This window comes from Indicator indicator, chromosome 19 (assembly GCF_027791375.1).
Source record: "Indicator indicator isolate 239-I01 chromosome 19, UM_Iind_1.1, whole genome shotgun sequence".
NCBI classification, from domain to species: Eukaryota; Metazoa; Chordata; class Aves; order Piciformes; family Indicatoridae; genus Indicator; species Indicator indicator.
In genome coordinates, this window is record NC_072028.1 from 6,606,037 (window position 1) to 6,630,603 (window position 24,567).

The 24,567-nt window shown below is 36.7% G+C and overlaps 1 protein-coding gene across 1 annotated transcript in view; it reads left to right on the forward strand.

Moving 5' to 3' along the window:
• Nucleotides 1-24,567, forward strand: part of CDH13 (cadherin 13) — a 466,549-nt gene that overhangs the window by 172,365 nt on the left and 269,617 nt on the right. The window contains exon 4 of the mRNA XM_054389914.1: nucleotides 23,621-23,737. Coding sequence (XP_054245889.1) covers nucleotides 23,621-23,737 — 117 coding nt within the window. The remainder of the gene's footprint in view (nucleotides 1-23,620; nucleotides 23,738-24,567) is intronic.

The window sequence follows — 24,567 nt, forward strand, 5'->3', positions numbered from 1 at the left end:
AAATATTGTTATGGGAGTTTGACTGGTAGATGAATTAGCTTCTTTTTATGATGTAGGATGCTAACTGTCCTCTATACATTAAAAAAAAAAAATCCACTTAATTTGATGGATGAAAGATAAACCATCATGCTTTAACATTCTTTTTTTTTTTTTTCCCCAAGTTGTTATTGTTCTGAGTCCAGGCAGAAAAAACTATGCCAACTGTCTGTGATAATCTCCAGAGACTGATGGAATTGTATGGAAATTTGTGACAGAGCTGTGGGGAATATTTAAGGGAACCATTTGGAAAAGGTTTAAATTTAAAATTCATTGTAGCAAATGAGGATGTAAGTTGGAAAGCAACAGGCTAAGCATGATTTAGTAGATCATTAAGCAAGATCATAAAGGATAAGTAGATGTCTCTTAAGATGTGTAATTTTCATTTATAAAGCTGCTTTCAAACTGTAAGATCCTTAAACTATTAAGTACACAGAGCAAGAATATGTATGTTTATGTGTCAGTATACATACATCTGTAAAAAGATATATTTGCAGAGACATCTTTATTATTGACGCTTATTTCACAATCCTTTTTCACATTAGTATAGGAACAGAGTCATTTTTAAATAAGAGGTTTGGGAAAAGGGCATGGTGATTTCTCTACAGTATTAAAATTGCTATGAGATCCTTAATGTCCTCAAATCCATAATGAACAAGAGATGTTACAGAAACCAGAAGAATGTCTGAGACTTCTGGTGCAGAAGAAAAATTGTCCATTTCTTCCACAGCTGGTCTTTCATCTGGCATGTAGGAATGATGCAGTCACTCTATGACACCTACCTCAGATTTATTAAGGAACAGTGACAATTACAAGAGGAGATCAAATTAAGCTGTGTTCAAAACTAAACTCAAGATTCTTTTTTGCATCAGAAACACAAAATATTGTGGGTGTTTTACCGCTATAAGCTTTTCCATCAGCTTCCAGAAACAGGATGCATTTGAGAGAGAGCCGTAATAGGAGGAATTATTCACATGAAAAAATGATTTCCTGAGTACAAGTTTAGCCATTTCTCTCCATCAGAGACATCAATAATCATCCCTAATGATTGCCCCAATAGTTCCATGCTGGTTTTCACAAACCCAGAGGAACATTTATTATGGTTATTATAGTAACACCTATCTCAACCCACATCTTAGGCACTTAATGGAGCATCACAGGATAAAAGTCTACATTTGTCCTCCCTCAAGAATTGATTCTGGCACTGCAAGGACAGATGTCTCTTTCTGGAGATAAAAGTCTTTATTTGTTGATCATCACAGTTCTGTTACTTTAAAGTCTTCCTTTGCATCTTGTTTTGCAGCTACTTTTCTCAAGTACCTCTAATAACTTGGCAAGTTGAAGAAATATTCAGCAAAAGAATGACAACGTTAAAGTGTAATATAGTTTGACATCTACTTAAACAGCTCTGGTAATGTTTTCAGTCATCTTGGAGTTATTAACTGTCCAGTTCCTCACTTCTTATTTCGCCACCAAATCAAACTGAATAAACTGTGTTAACCAGTTGATCCATCTTAGAAAAACTTGTTTTATTAGTTGCTTATATATTTCCCCCTCTTACTGAAGGGGCACATAGGGATAATGATTGCACAGGAAGAGAGTGGAGGAAAGCAGGTTAATTTGAAATGGCCAGTAGTGCTGCTATGAACAGTGATTGGCTCCTGCTAATACTTTTGTTACCACTAGAATTCTTCAATGTCCTTTATTACTGTGAGAAAAAAACCCCAAAAGATTCTTCACTAAAGTAAACATCAAGCATATGTAGTGGTGGAAAATAAGAGACTGAGTTTGGCCGCTAGTTTCTTTACTGCCCCACTGTGGCTGTTGTTTGGTATATACAAGAAGATTCATGGTGAATAGGAACAGGTTTGTTAAAATATTTTTATTAATTGTTCTTGTAACTGGTTTGATTCAAGTTCTAACAACAAAGTCATTTAGCCAGCAACTGTTCAAACTACTGTGAACAGATACATTTTAATTTACCTTCATGTAAGCTAACATCATTGGTGTTGGTCTTCTATACTTGCTGAAGAATTTGGCATAGACTTGAACTCAGCAGGAAATTATCTTGAAATCATTTTGTCTGTAGTTTCTTTTCGATCTCTAGAATGACTTTGTGGTTTGGAGATAAATGAATTGAGGATCTACTATATGCAGCTTTTTAAGATAAGGAATAGACTATAATCCTTTTAAAATGAGTGCTGGTGTACTGGCCTTCTTGTGGACTAAACTGTAAAATTTTAGTCCAATATTGTAGCTTCTACTGCTCAAGATAGTCCTGGTTTTTTGCATCATCAATCTCAAATAGGTTACATGTTAACTGTATTTAAAGTGCATTTGTCTGTACAATGGTACTAATCACACTGGAGGACTACTGGATGTTTTATGTGCCCAAATACCCCTATAGCTAATATCAAGGCAGAATGGGTAAACTGTTTTGGAGGGTACTTCTGGAAAATGATTTCTGTCAAAGAAGTTGTGACATGACCTATGTAGTCACAAAGGGAAATCTGGTATTCTTTTTTCTTATGTGTGTAAAGTCTTTCTTCAGATTACTCCTGTCATGGTTGAGTATAAATATATAAATGACAAGATTTTCTGGAGCTTTAAGGTCTTTGCTAGTAAGAAACAACACAGAGTAAAACGTTTTCATATTTGCCTGATGACCAACATCTTTTCAGGTTTGATAGAGCACACATGAAAAATATATACATCAGATGAGGATTTTATTCTCTTTGACAATTTAGTGATAATCTGTGAGCTATTAAAAAAATAAAAAGAAATCCAATTACTAGATTCTGTTTGATGCTGTATGTTAACATAGTGATTTTTTTGTGTTTTTTTTTCGCTCTTTGATGGCTTTTTTACAGTATTGAACATTATTGTGGTGTACAAAGATTTATCCTCTCTTCAGCTGGAAGAATAGTAACAGGACAAGGGTTTTAAAATCTGAAAGACTGCACCAAAATTTCATTCTCAGATAACAACACAGAAGTTTTTGTGTAGAGATTTCAAGATTATTATCCTGTGAAATGTTAATCTATCATAGGAGATGCTGAAGGTTTTATACCTGCACTGAGATTAGTACACTTTAGTATCACCTGACTGTTTTGACATCCCCATAATCCAGGAAAGCTAGTACAAAATCTGTTCATGTTTGCACAGCTAACAGTTTAAAAGTCTATATCAAAATGCAGAGAGATTCCTTCAAGCACAGGTCAGATGTCAGCCCTCATGAAGTAGGGCTCTTGAGAGCTCCTGTGAGGCTTATAATTTTGATTTGAATATTTGTTGAACTCACTAACAAAAATTCCAGTAAATTCAAATTTCCTGGTTGATGAACACTACTCTTTGCAGTTTCTTCTCTGTATGAGAAGAATATTCTCACACCTATGACTTTTTTTCTTTTCCCTGAAGATGAAACAAAATGTCAGCCAATCTGTTTGACAGGAAATTCATGACTGCTGAAAGACAGTGTTGGTAGACAAAACCCCTGGTGGGACCAGGTGTATTCACTCCTGCTCCAGCGTGCCAGCATCTGGCAACAAGACTGTTCACACCAGATCTTCTGTTCTTATTGCTGTTCTTGCTGCAAACTATAAACTTCTATCTTAGATTAAGGTGATTATAACGCTAGGATTCTGTATTTGATTTAGAATCCTACCAGCACTTTGCAGCAGAATTGATGGTACAAATAAGCCACGTAGACTCAATTCCTCATTTAGGAAATGTGGATTTCACTGTTTAGCTTTTTTTTTTTTTGCTGCTGGCTCAGTCAACAGTGGTCAATTATAGACTCATTGATTCTCTACCATTAATTATATAAAAATGGAACCTCCATAATGAGAGGTTCATTGGAACTGTTCACACGTATTTAATTTCCAGGTATGATTGCAGAAACATTACTAATACCTTAGTGTGAGATATCTTACAAGACAAACTTTAAAACATGTTCTTTTCAGTACATAAATTCTAATTTTGTGCTTAGAAATATGATACAGGAATATGGATAAGTTGTGCTTTTTTTCCTATGAAGAACAATATGTGGTCGTTTTTCAATAAAGTCATGTTCCTGCTACTTAAAGTAATCTTAAAATTGATACAATTGATTACTCTGTCCTCTTTCTTTCAGTCAACACCTTCAATTTGATACAGAGCAATTTTTATTTATTTGCCCTTGTTTGGGTCTTCAACAGAGGTGAATTGTTTCAGCAGCAGGTCAAGGGAAAAATTGCCGACTCATGTGCAATTAGCTTAGTGTGACGCAAAGCTGTACCCATTTCCTGTCCTTTATGGTTATTCTGTTGCCATATGAACTACTTGAAGGGGGAAGATTTCTCCAATCTTTGTTAAAGGAACTATGGATAGTTCTAACTATGTGTCATCACTTGCGTAGCTGTGTAGGGAAGCATAACTCACATTCTGGCCCTATCAGCAGACAACTTTGTTTTCTCTGTGCCATTGTATTGTGTTGCCCTTACATGGTTTGCTCCCTTCCCCCCACTCCCAACAATTATCCTTTTGAAGCTGGTATGGTTATTAAAGTCTAAGTTGGGGAAGACCTGGCTCTGAATTTGGCTCAAATCTATAACAAAGTGATTGCTGACAAAGTTGCACGCATATACAAGGTAAAGCTTCAAACTTTACATTACAGAGTTGATTTTAGGCATGGTTATTCACAAAACCGGGTAATTAAGCGTGTAATTCCGTCATAGGAAAACATAGAAAGCAGTACACCAAGTGCAGTCCCCATTAAGCCAACAGGAGTCATTCCACCGACTTTAATGAGCTTTGAATTTTACTCATAAATCTGCTCTGAGTAGTGTCCAAACAAAAATTTATTTGAGGGTGACCTTGATGTTAATTGTTAGTGCTTCCCATGTCGTTTAATTGCCAGGAAAACCAAATGCATTAATAGAACTCTTATACGATGTAGTCTTTTCTATTGAACACTATTAGTATGAAGTTGATCTATATAATATTAATTGTGCATAATGTTAGTGGGCAGTCACAGTATACCAGTTATGTTTTGTCTATGAAACAGGAAAGAAAAAAAAAAAAGTTAATTTTGAAGCCATTTGTGACTTCAGCTGAATTCCTGCAAAATCAATATTTTTTTTGATCAAGTAGCTCTTTAAAGGACCTCGAAAGTTTCACAGTTATTCAATTGCTTTTAATCTCAGATTTTGTGTGTTGACTATAATTGCTTTAAAATTATATCTCAAATTTGTAAATAGCAGAAGACAGATTCTGTTCAGTCCTATGATGCTTAATAAATTTGACATCTGCCAGAAAAGTTCAATCATCTGTATCACAAATGGAAATGTTTCCTACTTTAACATGTCTTATTTAAATCAATTAAAGGAAAAATATGAGAAATTAATTAGAAGCATAAAAGGGAAGGAGTTCCTTTAATATTTGTCTGCTAAACAGAAAAGTAGCTGGTTGACTTGAGGGACAAGATTCCTTTGTCTCTTGGTGGTACAAAAATATGAAAGAGAGGTTTGAAGGGGGTAAATTATTTTGGTTTTGTTTAATGGCTTTCCCAATTCCTTGTCAGTGCTGATAATTATTGTGTCTTTTCTTTTAGTTGGTACTCAGTGCATTAGGCTGTATTCAGGCTCATTTTATTAACTAAAAATATGTTTCAGAAAAATTGTGAATTAGATAAATTACTTGATTAAGACTTGGTCTTTAAAAGTATAAAATGAGAAAAGGTGAGGGGAATTAATCTTGACTCTAGACAAAAGGAAGACTCTGGTTTTAAGTGTAAGGGTATGTGTTTGAGAGAATCAAGGGAGTGAGGAAAAACATTAATCATTTGCACTTTCTCCTTCATTTTACTGTAGTGGTATAGAAGAACTTGCAAAAACTGTGGCTTGTGAAACTTTGTTCATACATGCAGTAAAAGAATCTGTCCAAAGAGCTTTCAGACGAACAGAATGACAAAAGGAAGAAGTGTAGCAATACTGACAGTCTTCACTCTGCATCATATTTCTGTGTACAAAATGAAGGTACTCACTAAGTATATTAAAGATAAAATATTTAGATACAGGACTGAGGGGATCTTTGCCTTTTGCTGGCAGAGACCTAGTAATTTTGAAATTATGGCTGTTACACTTGGTTGTTTGATTTAACTCTTTTCCAAGCCATCTAAGTTCAGTTTCAGGGAGCAGAAGCAGTGGCATCTTGGAGGTCTTGATGTGGCTTGCAGTTTACCAGGTAGACCTTACTGGCTTTTACCCATTCTTTCTAGAAGGGTAACAAGCAATTCAGCATATTTCAGGATATATGAATAGATTGTTGCTGTTACCCTATGCTCATCTCCAGGTTTCCTCTGGCCTTTGACACCCCATTACTATTATTTCACATGTCCATGAAGATTAACTTGTATTCTCTTCTGATAATAAGTGTAATTTCCATGTGTGAAATATATTTTCCAAAAACATATCTAAGAACTCGTGGTGTAATGGTGAGTTATGTGGAAGTCCTTTTAGTGGATATCTCTCTCTCTCAATATATACATGGATATGTTATACAGTTTTTGTGACAGATAATGAAAATAAAATACATATTCTCAAATGCTCCTCCCATTTATTTAAATTAATGACATTTTAAAAATAACTGAAAATAAAAGTGGGATTTAGATTATTTTCTGTAACTTTTAACATGATGTAACTTTTATTGTGGGATGACCACTAGCTTAATTCACTGGAGTAATTCTCTTATAAAAACATGGTATACTAAGCATGTTCTTCCAAAAGAAAGTTTCTTTTTCATTCTCAATATTTTATATCTGACACTGTGCTAAATGAGAACAGTTGATATTGACTTGCACATCATTTTTTTCATTTCACTTCCCTATTCAAGAGGAATCAGTGCTGACAAGTTAATGAACTCCAGCTACAAAGACATAGATAAGCCAAGGGATAGGTTTAGCACCTGCCTTGTTCTAATTATGAAAGAGTTTCCTTAGGTGACTGTTTCACATCCACCACTGGGAAATGGGAATGCCGTGTTCTTAGAGTAACTGTCAATAAAGCAGACTGTCTGCAGGTGTGACATAACAGGAGGCTCCTCATAGAAACTTTTACCATGTCTAAATTAATTTTAGTATATTTAATTCTTTAATGTTTACATGTGGAATACAATTACTTAAAGCATGCTGAATCTAAGGTACACTGGGTCTCTAAGTCTAGTAAGCGTTCATAAAACTATGCTATAATATATCTTCTATTTTGCATTTAAATTCCTGTGCGCATTAATAGCTTTTCCATTACATTTGTTTGTAAATCTTCTGCCCCTGATATACTGCCAAAGAAGGTATCTGGTATCTAAGAAATTTTTCCTTTGTCTTTTTGAAGTGTTTTTTTTATAATATATATTATTCCAATTTCTCTTTTGCTGTTGAACAGAGATAAATTGATGAATCTAATGCGATTGATCTTTTGACTGGTGACTTCTGCTGAGACTTGTGATCTAGTCAAAACTGGTCCAGTGTTAGAAAAACAGAAAATCCTTGGGTCTATTTCTTAGTCTTACGGGTAGGATTTGTGCCCATACAATATGAAGCTGCTTCCAGAAAGGAAGAACTGCAAAATAAAGTAGAACTGAGCTCTAATCTATGGTATGTGCTTCTGATCTGCAATATGTTCACCCCTGAAGTTCCTGCTGTGCTTGTAGATGATGATGGTACTCTTCTGCAGTGTCAATTTACTAGAGGGTAAATCTCTACCACCTGGGAATTTTCTGCTAGGCACTTGCTGCATTACCAGCAGTGATACAGATAGTCAATCTGATTAAGGAATTTGGCCACCAAAGTCACTGGTGGACTTTTCGAATCAAAAATTTTCTTTCCAAATACTTGCATGAGTTACAAGACCATGAAGAAATGGAGTCATAGAAGAAGGAGAAGCTTTCCCTTGTGAGAAGCTAGCTTGTGAAGTAAATTTCTGTGGTGACCTTAAAAGGCAGGGAAGAGTATGTTTTGTACTTTCCATGGTTATTTCTCTTTGCAGAAAGGACAGGGTGGAGATGGTTGTGGCTTGTTGCCCTGCATTCCATATGCATGCTTTGCCAGGCGTTGCTCTGGCAATGGGAATAAACTGTTGCCCCTGAGGAATACATTCATGGTATTTGGCCAGCCAACCAAAGTGGCATAAACAAAAGCTTCAACCTCTGTTTCCAGAGTTATGCCTGCACAGTATTAGAAGCCTGTTCTGCTTCCTTGTAATGCTGATGATGCTGACAGGCAAAGTCAAGGGGCACATGGCTCTATGGACTTGAAAGGGAGCTCTGAATTTTTCAAGCAAAGGGAACTAGATGTGCAACAGAAGAAACTATCTTTTTCTGCTTCCTACCCTATAAAAAACAGATCTCAAAGCACAACTAAACCGTGAGCAACAATACTACTATTTGTTGAGGGTTCACAATAAGAGGTTGAAAAGGGGGTTTTATTTTTTTTTCCATTAATTACTATCCCAGTCTTTCACCCGGGTATGCATGGAAATAAGTCTAATGCAGGATTCAGTTCTTTGTCATTTTAGCACTGTTCATTTTTTCTGAACATTAAAAAAGATGAAAGAACAAAAAGATTGATCTTTATTTCAAGATTAAAGTTTCAAAAGCTTAAGATTTGAACTTACATCTTTTGAAGCGGTTTGAAAAGCTGGTATGTAATCACATCTTTTGTTTCAGCTATAGTTGGAAACAATATTATCAACGTAGCCTAAAAATTTTGTTTTGTATTGCAAGAGTAAATATGTCTCAGGACTTCAAACCTAAATTTATAGGCTCAAGAAGTTTGTGATTATTCAAGATAAGCTTCAGACAAGCCTATAAACCCCCTGCTATTTGTTTTGTGCAAATCCGGCCCTCCTCATGTTTTTGAAATGTAGCTGTATCTGACGTGTTCAGTGGGGTCACTGCAAGTCCCAGCTGTTTTTAAAGGTAATGCAAGATTCAGTGTATTTCTTTTAGTTCCTTGGAAAGTTGTGGTGTCAGTACATAGATTTGATAACACAGTACTAAACTATATCTCTTCATGCATTAATACAAAAATTGAAGTGCTTGTGATTCAGAGAAAAGAAAAAAAAAAAAGGTGGGGATGAGGGAGGGAAAGAGAGTGATCTTGTTGTAACCCTTTTATCTGTGTAATAAAAAAGATAGATGAAGAATAATAATCAGGTAAAAGATGTGGCACAGAACAGATCGTGAATGGCACTGAAGGTTTAGAAAAGGAGGAAACATAGGTAGATGGCAAATGGGAGCTCAGGGTGGGGGGGAAAATCTGTATCTATTCTTACAGGTTTCCTCAAATTGTTCATGCCCTCTCCTTCTCTTTTAGTTTCTCTTTGCAGCTTATAGCACGAGTCTCATAAAAGTTCGCTAAGATTATAATGCAATACCTTGGCACCAATCTCTCTTGTTTATGTCTCCATTAGTTCAAAGCCACAGACAGGCAATTTATTGGGTATAAAAAATGTCACCTATGGCACCCTCATTTGCATCTGAAAATTGATTTTTCTCACACTGGGATTTTAGGACAACCTTTTTTTGGCAGCCAACATTGCCACAAAGCATAATAAAAATAATTATGGGGCCACAAAAGCAGGTAAGGTTCACTATAAATTGTTAAGTCTGTGCAGAACTGTAGTTGGCAAGGTATTATTCATGAGATTGGGAAAGAGCTACCTGTGGCAATCCTTCTTGATCAGTTGACACCTAAACTTAAAACAAAACTTGTGATTGCTATCTAAGTGTATAACAACATAACGGTACTTGATTATGTTTAGCCAATCATTCCAGCACAATAGCAGAATATCAGAAATGTCAGCTGAACAACTGAACTATTAATTAAGATTTTTAAAGTGATAATTGCTGAGCTCTGGAATGTTGTTTCTTTGTTTGTTTGTTTTTAAGAAAGTATTATTAAACACTTTTTGATGATCATTAAAACATGTCACTGATTTTGCATTACTAAAAGTGACAAATTAATTAATTTTCTATTTTCTGATATGTTTGGCTCTTAGAGTCTGCAAGGTTTTGTCTCTTCTTTGATATGGTGGTTAATGTATATGGAAAGATGTCATTGTCCATCATGATACTGAAAAATCCTATTAATTATCAGTGTTAAGATGCTCAAACACTTTCATCAGTTATTTTGGCAAAACAATTCCCTGGGGTGAGATATATTTATATAAGAAATTCCTCTAAAGCTGAATCAACCATAAATGGATTATATGAACTTGTTTGCTTTCTTATAGGTAAATTGTTCATTTTGAGAAAGTTCTTTGCCCACTGTGGTACTTTATCAGCACAAAATAATCTACAGCTTCAGTTTCAATGGTAAAAAGACACCATTCTTTAATATAAATGCAGTTTTTAATCTTAGCTCAGGATGTTGGTTCTTTTTATTTAGGTTTTTTCCCTGCCTTATTTAAAAGAGAGAAAAGGATGTCAGTTTCTAAGCTCATATTCCTTAAACCAACTTTCTGTATGCTGCTATGAAGAGAGCAATGTGCTAAGGAAAAAGGATGAGCATGATCTGGCTGAGATGCATGTTAAAGAAAGGAGGGAGCAAAAAAGTGGTTCTGTGGTATTTAAGAAATGTGCACATTTTTGTGCAATATTGAAAGTATGCAGCAGAGAAAACTGGATTGATTGAAGACTTGGTTTTGCTAAAAGTAAAACGTATACCTTGTTTTATATTCAAATTCAGTGAATTTTCATATTCATATTCAGTGTTTTAGTACTTCGTTGATAACACTTTGGCATTTGACTGAATATTGAGGGAAGTGCTTGGGGTGTAACACTACTTCTGGCTAGTTTTGTGGAATGCCTTTACCAGGATTTATGAGGTAAGCTGTTAAACAGTAAGCAATGACAGTGCCTACATATTTCACATTTGCTCAGTGTTATTTCTGCTAGCAGAAGGATTTGATCTTAATCACGGGTAGTCATAGTGCACCCGGAACAAAGCCTGGTTTAAATCAATGGTAGCACAAATATTTTGCACTGATGTCAGGTTTCAGCTGCTAGGCCCTCCTGCTGTCATTTAGAACTCACTGGAATTAATTTCTAGCAGAGCTGCTGGCTTGAAAGGGAGTACCAGGAAAGTTAGTCAGAGACTTTACCTAATTAACTGTGGGATGAAATATATCTCTTCTGACTATCACAAGTGTCACTAAAAATCAGGCCTGATGCCTTAATAGTCCAATGCATTAGCATTACAATTCAGCAAAGCCTCAGATATATTCAGACCACATACTTTTGGATTTCAATGCAGCATTGCAATGCAGAAAAACTGTAGAATTTCTTTTTTCAAACGGTTTTATTGTCCATCAGTCCTTGCATCCTGGATTTAAATATTTACTGAAAAACAAAACACTGTTGTTTTATAGGTTTCTCTCCATTGTTTTAGCAACATTTTCTCATTCAGGGTTTTGTTTGGCTTGATTTTCACGACTTCAGTTACATTTTGAATGTAAACTTTGTAGAAGTACACTGGGTCACAGTTTCAGTGTGCTCAGAAACATAGCTTTACCATATTTGGTTCTTTTGAACTGAAAGTGGCCTCCGTTAGTAAAATTCTATATTTAGTTTTGAACCACTGAGTTTGCTGCAACAAACCATTTCATCCAGTGCAGAAGAAAAATCATTACTGTTCGTGGAGAAACAGGCAAATACAATTGGTTCTTTTATGAAGTTTGAATAACCAAAAAGGTGTGGGTTTCAATGATTCTCATACTCTATATTTCTGTATAATTGACAATGAAATACTACTGAATACTTTTTCAGTCACATTGAATGAGACCTGGCTGTTACTATCAATAAACACAAGACTACTTGCTTCACTTTCTTTGCTTGCTCCAAGCTCTGAAAAGGCAAATAACAATAATTTACTTGAATCTCTGAGGATTTTTTTCCCATTTAACTACTTATCCTTTAGTCTAGGAAAGTGTTAATCCCTGAAAAATACTAATCAGTAGAAGAGAAACTCATGATTGCTATGTAGATAACTAATAGACTGAATTAATGCACAGGTTCCATTTCATTCTGCAGGATGACTATTCCAAATTTCAATCCTATTCTTTATCTTCTTGTTCCTATGAATGATCAAATAAGCTTCTTAGGCCACACTTTCCACTGATCCTATTCAATCCTTTTTTTTTTTTCCCAATGCCTGTGTTTGTTTGTTTTTGCAATTTATGCCACTAGTTCTCCAAGTGACACAGGCATTACTTCCCCTGTCAAGTCATTCAGATCACAGAGATAACCTTTTTGTTTTCATCTTGTGCTGTAAATGTAATAAATCAAATCCTTGCCGAAAGCAAGTTTTGAATTTTATATCATGAAATTTGCATTTCATGCTCTGTTGCTTATTCACAGAAGCCATCCAATCTGAAAAGAAAAATAATACCACATGACTTGTGTAACTAATACAGACAAATGTTTCTAAGCAACTGCCTGAGCAATCTGAAGATCAAAAATTACTCATCTGAGAAACTTGCATATAATGGTAGATAACGTATTTGTTCACAGATTTCAAGCTCTGTTAATGGACAGTTTGTAAACTGAAGCAGGGATAAAAGTATGTCCAATTATGAATGCTGCAATTTATTAACCTGTATCTATGAGATATGTTCAGGAAAATAAAGCTAAGAAACTGATACTGTGCTTCATTCCAAATGGTCAGGGAACAGCAACCAGAACCTTAATCACTAAGCTGATAGTTTGATTTTGTTGCAGTGCTACAGACACTAGAGAGAATGGTGCAAAGAAAGTTGAATAACACAAAGCAGAATTAATTTTCTTACATTCCTTGGAAATTCTGCACTTCATAGAAGCAACATGCTGTGCATAATCTGATACACACAATGGTTCTTTGGTCACATTTTGAAGCAGAACATTTGTACTTGGCATGTGCAATGAGAACTGAAGAATTCATCTTGCGAATTCATAATGCCATTTAAATAGAGTCCAGTCGAGATTCTGCTGGGGCTAGCTGTATGATGGATAATTATGAGAAGCAGAGAGATTTTGCTGACTTAGCTCAAGCTGAGAGAGCTCAGGTTTTTACTTCTAGAATTCTCCTGTTTAAATTCCTGTGTGTCAGTAAAGGCAGCAGACATCAGAGGTCTGACTTTAATGACTTCAGTGACTTTGGGAGCAAGACAATGCATATAGATAAATTAAAACTTACCTGTTTCAACTGAACAAATATGAAATATGAACAAAAAAGTAAGGTGTGAACTCTGAGGGGAGGATAATATTCTGTTTTGGTCTGAGCTCAGGTGCTTGAATGTGTCATTTCTCTCTCAGAAAGCCACTGGATCAGAAATCAAGAGACTTCAGTAGAGTTTTTAGTTCTGTGGGGTCTGCTAAAATAATGTGGTTCACTGGAAAGCGCCCAGAAGCAATTATTAAAACAATACTGAATCTATGTCTTCTCTAACCTCTGTGAATGCTTTGACTGCTGGACTACCTGTTCCTATTCAGTCCTTCCATAGTAGTCAATAAGGAGTTATGGAGTGTTCCAACCCTGCCCTGACAGTTTTGAGAGTATTATTCTTTTCAATAATCTTGTATGTTGCTTCCCACTGACCATAAACCCAGGGTAGGCAGCTCATGGCCAGTGCTACAAAAACAAGGCAGTAGTCCTAGCAGTTGCCAAACAGATGGCATGCAAACTGCAAGTAATGTTGGATCTGTCTTCTCTTGGCCAGGAAACTTGAATAAAACCTGTTTACTTGGTGTTTGTGTAGGTGGCAACTGTTCTCATCCCATGGAGACAGTCAGATAAAAGTCAACCGGTGTGAAGTAGGGAGTATAAATATTTCTGTGCTACTATGGCTGCAGGTTGTGAGGGCAAAATTCTCAGATACAATTAAAGGAATTTTGATAGACAATACTGAACTATCAATGTCACATTTCATGTATTGTGAAGCTGTACTCAACTTCAGTTTCAGCAGTCATGATCCAGGAAAAACAAAATTTCAAACCATTGTAAACTATAACTCTTGCCATTGTAGACTCTTTTTTCTGAAATATGTGGCAATTAATATTGTTAGCAGCTTGATGTTACAGCTCATGAATCATTGATCTGTTCCACTATAGCAATTAATTTGCTCCTGATTCCCGACAGGTACCATCTTTGAATTTCCTGAATTAGATTTAATTGCCAGCATATGATTATGAAGAAATGTGAGAATCCACCGAGATCTCTGTCCCATGTCTGAGTCTCCATCTCCCATGTTTCACTTTTGTTTTGTAAATGCTCTACAAAAGGGCTTTGATTTCCCACCCCAAAACAGATACAGCAAATCAAGCAATGTTGCTATTTCTAACTAGCTTATTTTACAAGTTCTGTAGAAGTTGAATTTGGAATAAAAAGGGAATGAATGATTGGGGTTTTAAGTGTCTTGACAGTTATACTTTTAAAAAAGTTCTTTTTTATTGCATGTGAATTTTTAGATACCTTTCACTTAAGTCAGAAGTTCACCTGCTTGCTTTCTTCTTCAGTAATAATATGTGTGTCGTTGAGACTGTCCAAAATAATGAAAGGTTTAGAACTAAGGGACATTGTCATGTGAATTTAATGGAATCTCCCACTACAGTGGGAACAAATAACCCATGGCCTGCTCAGGTCTTGTATTTTTCAATTCAGTACCACTTGAGTCTTAAGAAGAAGCTGTCCACAGGACACTGCAACACTGTCTCTATTTTTATCACAGAATGGAATTAAGCTTTTGGTATCAGACAGTTACTGTCAATTTGTTTGTACTGAAGAGTAAAAATACAGCCCAAGTGGTGAAGTGGATTAATATACCATGGTTTCAGCTCTTTGGACTCTGTTGACACCTGTTAATTAATTTGTTCTAAGTAGCCAGACCAAACAGTGAAGTGGATTAATGCAAGAGCAGTTCAGCTCTTTCAACCAAATTTCAAATCTAGCTGAGTTTTGTAGTAGCCTAAATCTAAGTGGGCATTTTGTCTTCACCACAGACTACTACTTCATTTGTCTGTCTGGCATCTCCTGTATAAGAGAGCACAAGAATAGAGCACCACACATACACAGTCAAATCTATTAGAACATATCCAGACTTTTTGTTGTACGGATCTGTGACCAAAATGTGATCTATTCCTGCTTTGCAGTCTTAGGTAACATATTATTTTTCTTGTAGACAACACAGCTCGTGTTTAATGGAAAGAAGTGGTCATGAGAGTGAATGCAACGTTAGAAATAGACAGGGGTGTATCAGTCCTAACAGAAAGAAAAGTATTGATACTCTTTCCCAGCTAAACTCTCCTTGATTGCTGCAACAAGAAACAGCTTCCTCAGACTCAGTAAAACAGGTCTTGATTTTCATCATGAGGCAACTGACAATTTTTTTCCATGACTCCTAGATGTGACCTGTGTAGTACAGAGTATGATTCATCTGGGTGTGCCCAACCAACTACACATGCACGATTCGTTTTGTCAAAATGTACAGGATTGTAGGAGATACAGTCAGTCTGCATTGTGGTTTCTTCTCTGGATTTTGTGAAATCACAGGCCAAAGGCTGAATTCTTTGTCCTTCAACTCCACCCTTCACCCTCCCAGCCTTCACCCTGCAAATTTTACGCATGGGAAAATAAGACTTTTTCTTGTTTGTCAGGATCAATGCTCTATTGAGAGAGAAAGAAGAGATAATTTTTAGTGTGTATAAATGTCTGTCTAATGTGACATGAATTAATTCTCATTTTTAATAAAGACTTGCTTGTATTTAGTGTGAAACAAGGATCCAGAAACTTTGGAACCATGGTTCAGCTGGTAGCTTAACAAGGGGCTTCTCTTTCTGCTGGTGTGCTCCTTGCATTGCTGCTTTACACCATGGACACTGAAGTTTTTATGCAGCTGTGATTTGACAGAGTTTATACAGGCTCTGAATGGCTTGTATAGCTGTGCATTGGGGAAATGGCAGGGGAGGGGAAAAGGGTCCTGGGTGGTGGGATTTCATCAGCTCTGGACTGATCTATGTCAATGAAATGTATTTGCTGCAATACTTCCAAAGAGAAAGAAGGGGTAAAGATACGGTATTATGAGGACCTCTTGTTACTTTTCTTGTCTTGGATGAGCTGAAGGGCCTCTACCAGCAGTGTTCCCAAATATGCCAAGATTTCAGAAATGTTCACGCTGGCTGTACTTTTGGAGGGAGAATGTAATTGGTTAGCTGATAAAAATTGCTGAAATAGGGGGGTTTAGGAGGGGTGATGCCAAGACACAAATTTCCCAAAAGGAGGTATAAGAACATGAAACAATAGGTATTTCTGGAAACAAAAATGCAAATACAAGGTGACTTCAGTTTGGGTAGAGTTGTAACATCAGCGTTCATGAGAATAAAACCTCAAAGTAAATGTTAAGGAATGAATGTGTTCCAAAGAAAAAACAGACTTGTAGAATTACACTGAGGCCTGGAGCAAGAAAGAGTGTGGTATTATTTGGGAATGCAGGAAGTACACAGGAAGAACAGAAGGATCGTGCAGAATTTAGAAAAGAATAACAAAGTAAATATTGGTTGGAATTAGAGGAGTAGTTGTTTTGTGGAGGGAATGGAGGTGCTAAAGAATTTGAGGGATAAGAAATACATGGCAATAGAGCTTTAAAAAACTTTTGGGGAGGTTTGAATTGAAATCACAGATTGGAGCCCTGTAAGGATTAGGAAGAAGTGTAGTTTATGCATCCCCTCAGATGTGGGACTGGGATAGTAGCCACTAGATCTATTAAACATTATACATGACTTTAACATACAGCATTATTGCTTTAGGGTATCATGAAACTGCTTTTGTGCAGCACTGATGTAATATGAATTTCATAGCACTTGAGCAATCCAGAACTTGGGCATAAAACGTGTTCATTTTCCTCTGTATACTTACAGCTGGATGCCCTGCAGCAAGACACATAAAGCTAACCCCCTTGTTTTCAAGGTAAATTTTTACTGTAGGACCCTTTTCTTAATGCATGTATGCCTCAACAATTGGATGAGCGAGTGCTTTTAGGGTGTCAGGTAGTGATAGGACTAGGGGCAATGGAAAAAAAATAGAAATGGGGAGATTCAGATTGGATGTTAGGAAGAAGTTGGTCACCATGAGGGTGGTGAGACACTGGAACAGGTTGCCCCCAGGGAGGTGGTAGAAGCCCCATCCCTAGAGGTTTTTAAGGCCAGGCTGGATTTGGCTCTGGGCAACCTAATTTAGTGTAAGGTGTCATAGAATCAGCCAGGTTGGGAGAGACCTCCAAGATCACCCTGTCCAACCGATCACCCAGCCCTACCCAATCAACTAGACCATGGCACTAAATGCCCCGTCCAGTCTTTTCTTGAACATCCCCAGGGACGTCGACTCTACCACCTCCCTTGGTAGCCCATTCCAATGGCAAATCTCTCTCTGTGAAGAACTTCCTCCTAATATCCAGCCTATACCTCCCCTGACACAACTTGAGGCTGTGTTCTCTTGTTCTGTTGCTGGTTGCCTGGGAGGAGAAACCGATCCCCACCTGGCTACAACCTCCCTTCAGGTAGTTGTAGACAGCAATGAGGTCACCCCTGAGCCTCCTCTTCTCCAGGCTAAACACCCCCAGCTCCCTCAGCCTCTCCTCATAGGGATTATGTTCCAGGCCCCTCAACAGCTTTGTCGCCCTTTTCTGGACATGTTTCATCACCTCAAAATCTCTCTTGAACTGAAGAGCCCAGAACTGGACACAAGTACTGAAGTGTTGAGTACAGGGGAAGAATAACCTCCCTTGTCCTGCTGGCCACACTATTCCTGATGCAGGCCAGGATGCCATTGGCTCTCCTGGCCACCTGGGCACACTGCTGGCTCATGTTCAGCCTATCAGCAACAAGCACTCCCAGGTCCCTTTCAACCTGAATGCTCTCCAGCCACTCTGTCCCCAGCTTGTAGTGCTGCTTGGGGTTGTTGTGGCCAAAGTGTAGAACCCTGCACTTAGCCTTGTTAAATCTTATCCCATTGGCCTCTGCCAATGTCCCTGTCCATGGCCGGGGGGTTGGAATTAAATGATCCTTGAGGTCCCTTCCAAAGCTAACAATTCTATGATTCTCTGATTCCTTATTTATACTACATTTACCCAAAGTGCTGAAGGGTTTGGACATCTTCTCCAATTTTGAATTTATAAAAGCAATCTGGTTTTGTTTGCTTTGCAACCAGTGTAGGCACAGTAGAGATGGGGGAAAGGTATTTTTAATGATAACGAGTGATATATTGTTAGTATGTCCTGGTGAAGACAGAGGCATAAGGTCAGCAACTGTCTTTTTCCTTAAGCCTGTATTTACAATGCTGTGTGACAGATGCAGTCAGAGCATATTTGGTTGTTTGTGCAAGGGATACCTCATTATATTTGATGAGCAGTGTGGAACAATACGAGATTTCCTAAAAGAGGGGGTGATTCACATATGGTTCAAAATCAAAATAACGCTCATTATGACAAGGATGACAAGGAAATTTTGAAATGATAATTCAAAGATGAAAAGGCACTTGGTTGCCATTCTGTGTTAATCTCAGAACGGGTAACTCCCATGGTTAACGTGTCCAAAAGGGAAGTTAATGGCATGTAGTCCATTGTTATCTTAGAAAAAAAATCCCTGACATAGAATAAAGTAGATATAAAGATAGGAGCAGGACTTTTCCATCATAAAAGATACTGCAGATGTTCAGGGCAATAATGGAATGTATCATTTCACAAACAGAAGTTAAGATTTGTCTCCATGATGGCTGACATTTTGTCACATATGCATTACAAAAATACTTTAGAATAAATTAGCATTAAAATAGTGGTGATTTACACAACTGAAATATTCAAACAAGAATAAAGTTTTCCCTATTATATTTTTGATGTCTCAAAAGATGAAAGGGATCTCCATCATAGAAAAACTACATATAGCATAGCTCCCTGAGTGGCACAGGAGTGGAGCTGTAGTCAAGAGTCTGTGAAGTTAATGGTTTTATCAGTTAGGCAGTATAGGGTTCTGCCTCTCTGTTTAGATAACAATTATAACTAGAAATACCCAGGGTAATTAAATCAAGTTCCACCAGTAATTTCCATTACCCAGATGTTATATCTGACTGTGATTCCCAAGTCTGGAAGCTTACATGCTCTGAAATACCTGATTCCCCTTAGCATGCTAGGTTTTATCTGATTTGATGTTCTCAAGTGCATACTGTGATTTTTAGGATGCCATTTACAGACACCAAGTACAGATGACCTATGAGCAGATGTTTGTGTGTATGCCACTGACCTTTGCAATTCTTAACTTTAATCATTCAGTTAATTATTTAAGCGGTTGGTCTTGAATTTAAAAATAAAATTCCAGTATATTTCTTAGATTTTTGTGTTATTAACAACATGAGAAAATTTTTTTTCTGGTTTGACATGTTTTAGAAACCATTAATTACTAATGTTGCTAATAATAACAATATTCCAATGTCAGAGATGACATACGTATGGTAACTAAGTATTACAGCACAATTGTGAAATTTCATATTTTTTCTCACAATTCATATAATTGTGAGAATTACATATAAATTATTTCTTCTTAAGTCGGTCCACAAGCAGTTTTAATTTTTAAGTCTTATGTAGTGATGTTATTTTGTAGGAAGGCTGATATACCACTGAATACCACATCTCATTTGTTATTTCAGATGAATTACAACAAATATCTGATTAATTTTGTTTTTGTTTTTTTTTTTGTCTTAGAAACTGACCTGATTTTACACTGTCAGGCTTAGTGTATGAAAACAACTAAATGGCAAGAAACACATCCACTTTCCTGGTCACCAAAGTGGATTAGAGATTGCCATTCCAGTGCTGTTTCTTACCATTATTTTGACAAATTGATATCAGTATTCAACCTCCTTATTCCCACGACAAGTTCTAATGACATTTTCTTTGCCAAGAGTAATGGTTCCTGCTGCCAGATAGAGACTAGGTCATTCATTCAAATGTTCAAGTACTGCAGTGATCCTAAGAAGCCCTGGTAAAAAGAAAGAAAACCAGAATGGAGTGGAAAATTCTCAAAGTATCTAGGGAAATTGTAGCTTGTATAGCATCAAAGTTTGGGCAGACTGGAATCTTTCAATACAAGCCTAATGGAAATGCTGGAAAAATTATACTGCATTTAAGTAACAAAGAACCTAGAAGGGTTTCTCTCCTACCACTTCAGTTCAAAGTAAAATAAAATTCAGACAACCAGCTTTTTTTTTTTTTTTTTTTTTTAATGTAAGCCCATATTTATTATAATACATGTAAATATTAAATTTTGTTAAATTTTGGTTGTGAATGGATATTTCTGGACACACACTTTAGGTTTCTGTTTGTGGTCCAGACTGCCAGCTCCTGATTCCTGCCACACAAACAGTTATCTGGAGTCATGGCTGCTGCAAGGATGTGGTAGGGGTTATAGTCTTTGATCAGCTGTTTCCAGCAAAGATGAGGGAAAGCTCTTGTGGGTTTTGTATTGTAATACTAGCCCAATATTTTAAGAAAATTTGAAGCTAAATTACCAGCTCTGACTGGTGTAATTTCATATTCCTCGTAAGTTGCCTCTTCAAGAAATTAAATTGGTGAATTCAGTAAAATTTGTTATATATGTAATATTTTCAGCCATGAGTGAGAATCTTTTTAGTGTTTTAACTGTTGAATCAGGTGCTAAGTACACATACAGTTTTAGACTCTGTCTTATATACTGCTTGAAGACCAAACCAACAGTTGCAGCTACCTGAATAAAGAAACCCCATCCTTTAATATCAGGGAAATAATTATGATAGCCACAAACAGCAGTGAATTATGAAATGTGTTGGTGAAGTATCTTTTTTTCTTTTCTGTTTACCTGTATTCCACTGTGAAGGTTTTGGCTACTCATTTAATCAGTCATCTTGCTGTTAGACAGCAGGGGATGATGAGAAAGAGAGAAAGAAACCTTGAAGAAATTCCCCAGCATACCTAGGGAAGTGCTTGCATTTCATTGCCCAATCTGCAGAAGCTTTCTTCTCCATGCAACAGATTAGTCATGCTTAGAAAAATAAATAAACAAACAAATAATACTGTTTCTCTTTTTTTCTTTTTTTTTTTTTTTAATTCCAAAGTCCTGCTCAGAGATCTGGACTTGGAAGCTTGAAGTCTTAGCCTGTTGCTTTCCTTTAGAATCTCTTTGTGTTAGTGAGTACAGTGGCAACTCATTGAATATAATTCATCTTTTTCTTCCATTTGTAGACCTTCTGTCAAAATGTAAAGGATATCCTGTCATGAGAAAGTAATGAATTAATTGCTTATGGGTCTATGGCTACCAAAATTGGGACATCTAGATATTTAATAACTTGAAGTTCCCTTTACTTCTCAAACTAACATAGAAAGTAGCATTAATTATTCAAGAAACACGTTGGACAGGGTTCTAAACAACCTGATCTAGTTGAAAGGGGTCAGACTTAGATGACTTTTAAAAGTCCCTTCCAACCCAAACCATTGTATGATACAAAGAGATGTAAATCTGAATAAATGTCTTGATCATTTCCCTGGAACATGCATCTGGGAATTCTTCCTTACATTTCCATTAGCTGAAGGGCAACTATGAATGTAGGAGTTAGCAGAACTGAAACTGTCATCAGCTCAGTACTGCTGCTGCTGAGCTACAGAACTGGTATTTCTTCCAGACATACTGGTAGTCACTTTTACTCTCCTTAGAAATCTCACAGACACATGCCAGCCAAACTGTCTGTGGTGTTTACAGTGCAAGTGATTTTGAAAGCTTACTGCTCTGTGTATTTGCCTTTGGACAGAATTCAGCTCTTCCCCTTATATTTGACATTTCAAATGTTTTTATCTTGAACTTTCTCATAAATTTTTATTAAGGAAAATTCTTTTTGGGAGAGGAATTGAAAGACAAAAATAGGGACCCAGGTAGCCTGCAGACTGAAAGATAAAGAGAAGTGGCAAAGCCTTTGGAAGAGATGGGAATTTGCTATCAGGGTGAACCTCAAAAAGTTATGGAAACTGGCAAGTCATGGTTTCCACTGCTCTTGGACTTCATCATGACTAAAGTGAACTGTTGAAGTTTCCCTCACTTCTTTCTGTTGCCAAATTTGAAAAGTGATGCCAAAGCTGGCAGATAGGTTGGACTGGATGATCTTGGAGGTCTCTTCCAACCTGGCTGATTCTAAGATTGGATTGGATTCTAAGTAGGGTAACATCTTTGGTGATGATGGGTTCATTAGATAGGAAGCACCTCTAAAGACAGCAGCAGGATCAGCCTGTGGAGTTCTTGAGTGATGGATATCCAGATCATGGCACCAAGAAAATTTATTCAGCTTTGCAGTTTTATAAAGATGCAGTCTAGGGATGGAGATCTTGTTATGTGATTAAATACCATCTATTAAAACAACAACATGGATTTAAAAAACTTATGATTTTCAAGTTTCTGCAATGAGAGGGCAGAGCAAATTGTTATCTGTAGGATGCAACTGCCTTATTGGAGTTAGGCATCTAATTCAACCTGTGATGTCTCTTGTAAAGCTATCATGATAACCTGGGTGAACAGTAGAAATCTAAACCTTCTTCAGTTTCACAAATCCCAACAGAGTACAAATTTGTGTGTTTATTTTGGGATTTTTTTTCCCCAAAAAGAGATCCAAATCAAAGGGAGAGCTTTGGGAAATGGGGAGAAGCTGTTTTTGGCCTTGGTAGTAACTATTGGAGAGAAGGGTCTTAGAGTGTAAGAGGGATCAATGGGAAACTGAATTCATGCAGAGACAGCACTTAGAGGATGAGAGAGCAAAAGGACAAGAAAGCCTAAGCTGTGATGGACAGAGCTTTCTAGGGGCCAGAGGCCACTGTGAAGAGTTTGCTGTAGCTCATCAATGCTGAATTGCCTGAAGCTCAGCTAGAACTAAATACTCCAGAAAATGCAGAACAAAAAAGACAAGCTTGTGTACGATCTACTTCTGCATTTTTCCTTTCTGATATAGTAGCATGAAGTTTTCTCTAAGAAAAAAAAATATCCAAGACACACATGGGTTTTGGTGTCTATTTTTATTTTTAAGTTACAAGCTTTTGGTGTTTATTGAGAGTTCATTCATGGGAACAGTCTCAGAAAATTCAGCTTTAAGTTCAGTTTGTTTAAAAGCCTGGACTGAGAAGTGACCAGGTGTAGATGAAACTTGAGATGTGAAATATTATGTAGGACATTTAAAGTGTGGCCTTTTACAGGTCTCATATAAGTAATTAAGGTAAGCCAGACCTTGTCTAAGGTATATGATTTAAGTACTCTCTGTCTTCGAACAGTAGACTCACTTGCTTAGGTTTAAAATCAGTCTATAGGAACACAAGATGAACATGGCCTGTCTGCTGCCACTGTAATGCATGAAATAACCTGACAGATTTTAAAAAATAGTTTGATACATTACCATTCTTTGCTGGAAAACATAAAACTTAGAATCTGATAGTTATGTTAATGTTGCCTAAAGATGCAGGGAACAGAAATAACAACTGAGCATTTTTTAAAGTCTTTGTAATTGGTCTTTTTCTTTTTTTAGGAAATCTTTAAGACAGAAGGCAACCTTGGAATTCCAAGACAAAAAAGGGCTATTTTGGCAACTCCAATATTAATTCCTGAAAATCAAAGACCACCATTCCCCAGATCTGTTGGAAAGGTAAGTCAACAAGAGCTGCATCAAATTTTGGTATTAAGTAATTGTTCTATTTCTTCTAAGGTTTTGTAATGCCTATTATGTTGGTAGTAATATCTCAGGGAAAAAAAAGAAACTAAATACCCAAAACAAACTAAAACTGAACAGAGAAGATTGATTTTGTCTGTATTGTGTAGACGGATGAAAATGACTTTGCATTCATGGCAGACATTAACAGCATACATTCAAGTAAAAAACATTTTCAGAGATGTGTATGTTCATGCAGCTACTACATACAGTAGAGATTGCTGTCTGCTTGTGTATTTGTGGGTTAGACTGGGGCTGAAATCTAGGCCAGGCATGTGAGGAAGAGTTTCATTGTATAGTCTGGATTATTTTGTTTCTGTGATCAAGACCTAGCTGGAATCTGTAAAGTATTACATTTAAAAATGTCTTTTGTTCATTTCTTTGTTAATTTCTAGTGTTCAATGACAGCAAGCCTTTGCAAACTTCAGTTTTTATTGTTTCCAAAGGTCTGATATAAAAGTGGACAATTTTTCTCCTGTCCGCAGACAGACAGTTCTACCAGTCACTTTTCCAGAACTCCAGGTATACAGCTGTGCATACGAAATCATTAAATCTAAAATAGCAATAATTGCTCAAATGCACCAGAAGTTGTACTTACATAAATATATTTTGCGTCTCCTATGCATCACTCTGATAGGTGTGTTAGTGACATCATGGCCTATCTAGCTGTGGATTCCATCCCTAATTCCCACCAATATGGTTTCTGGAGCTCAATGTACAGCTTGAGGGCAGAATTTTACTCTAGCATCAATGTGTAATTTGGCCAG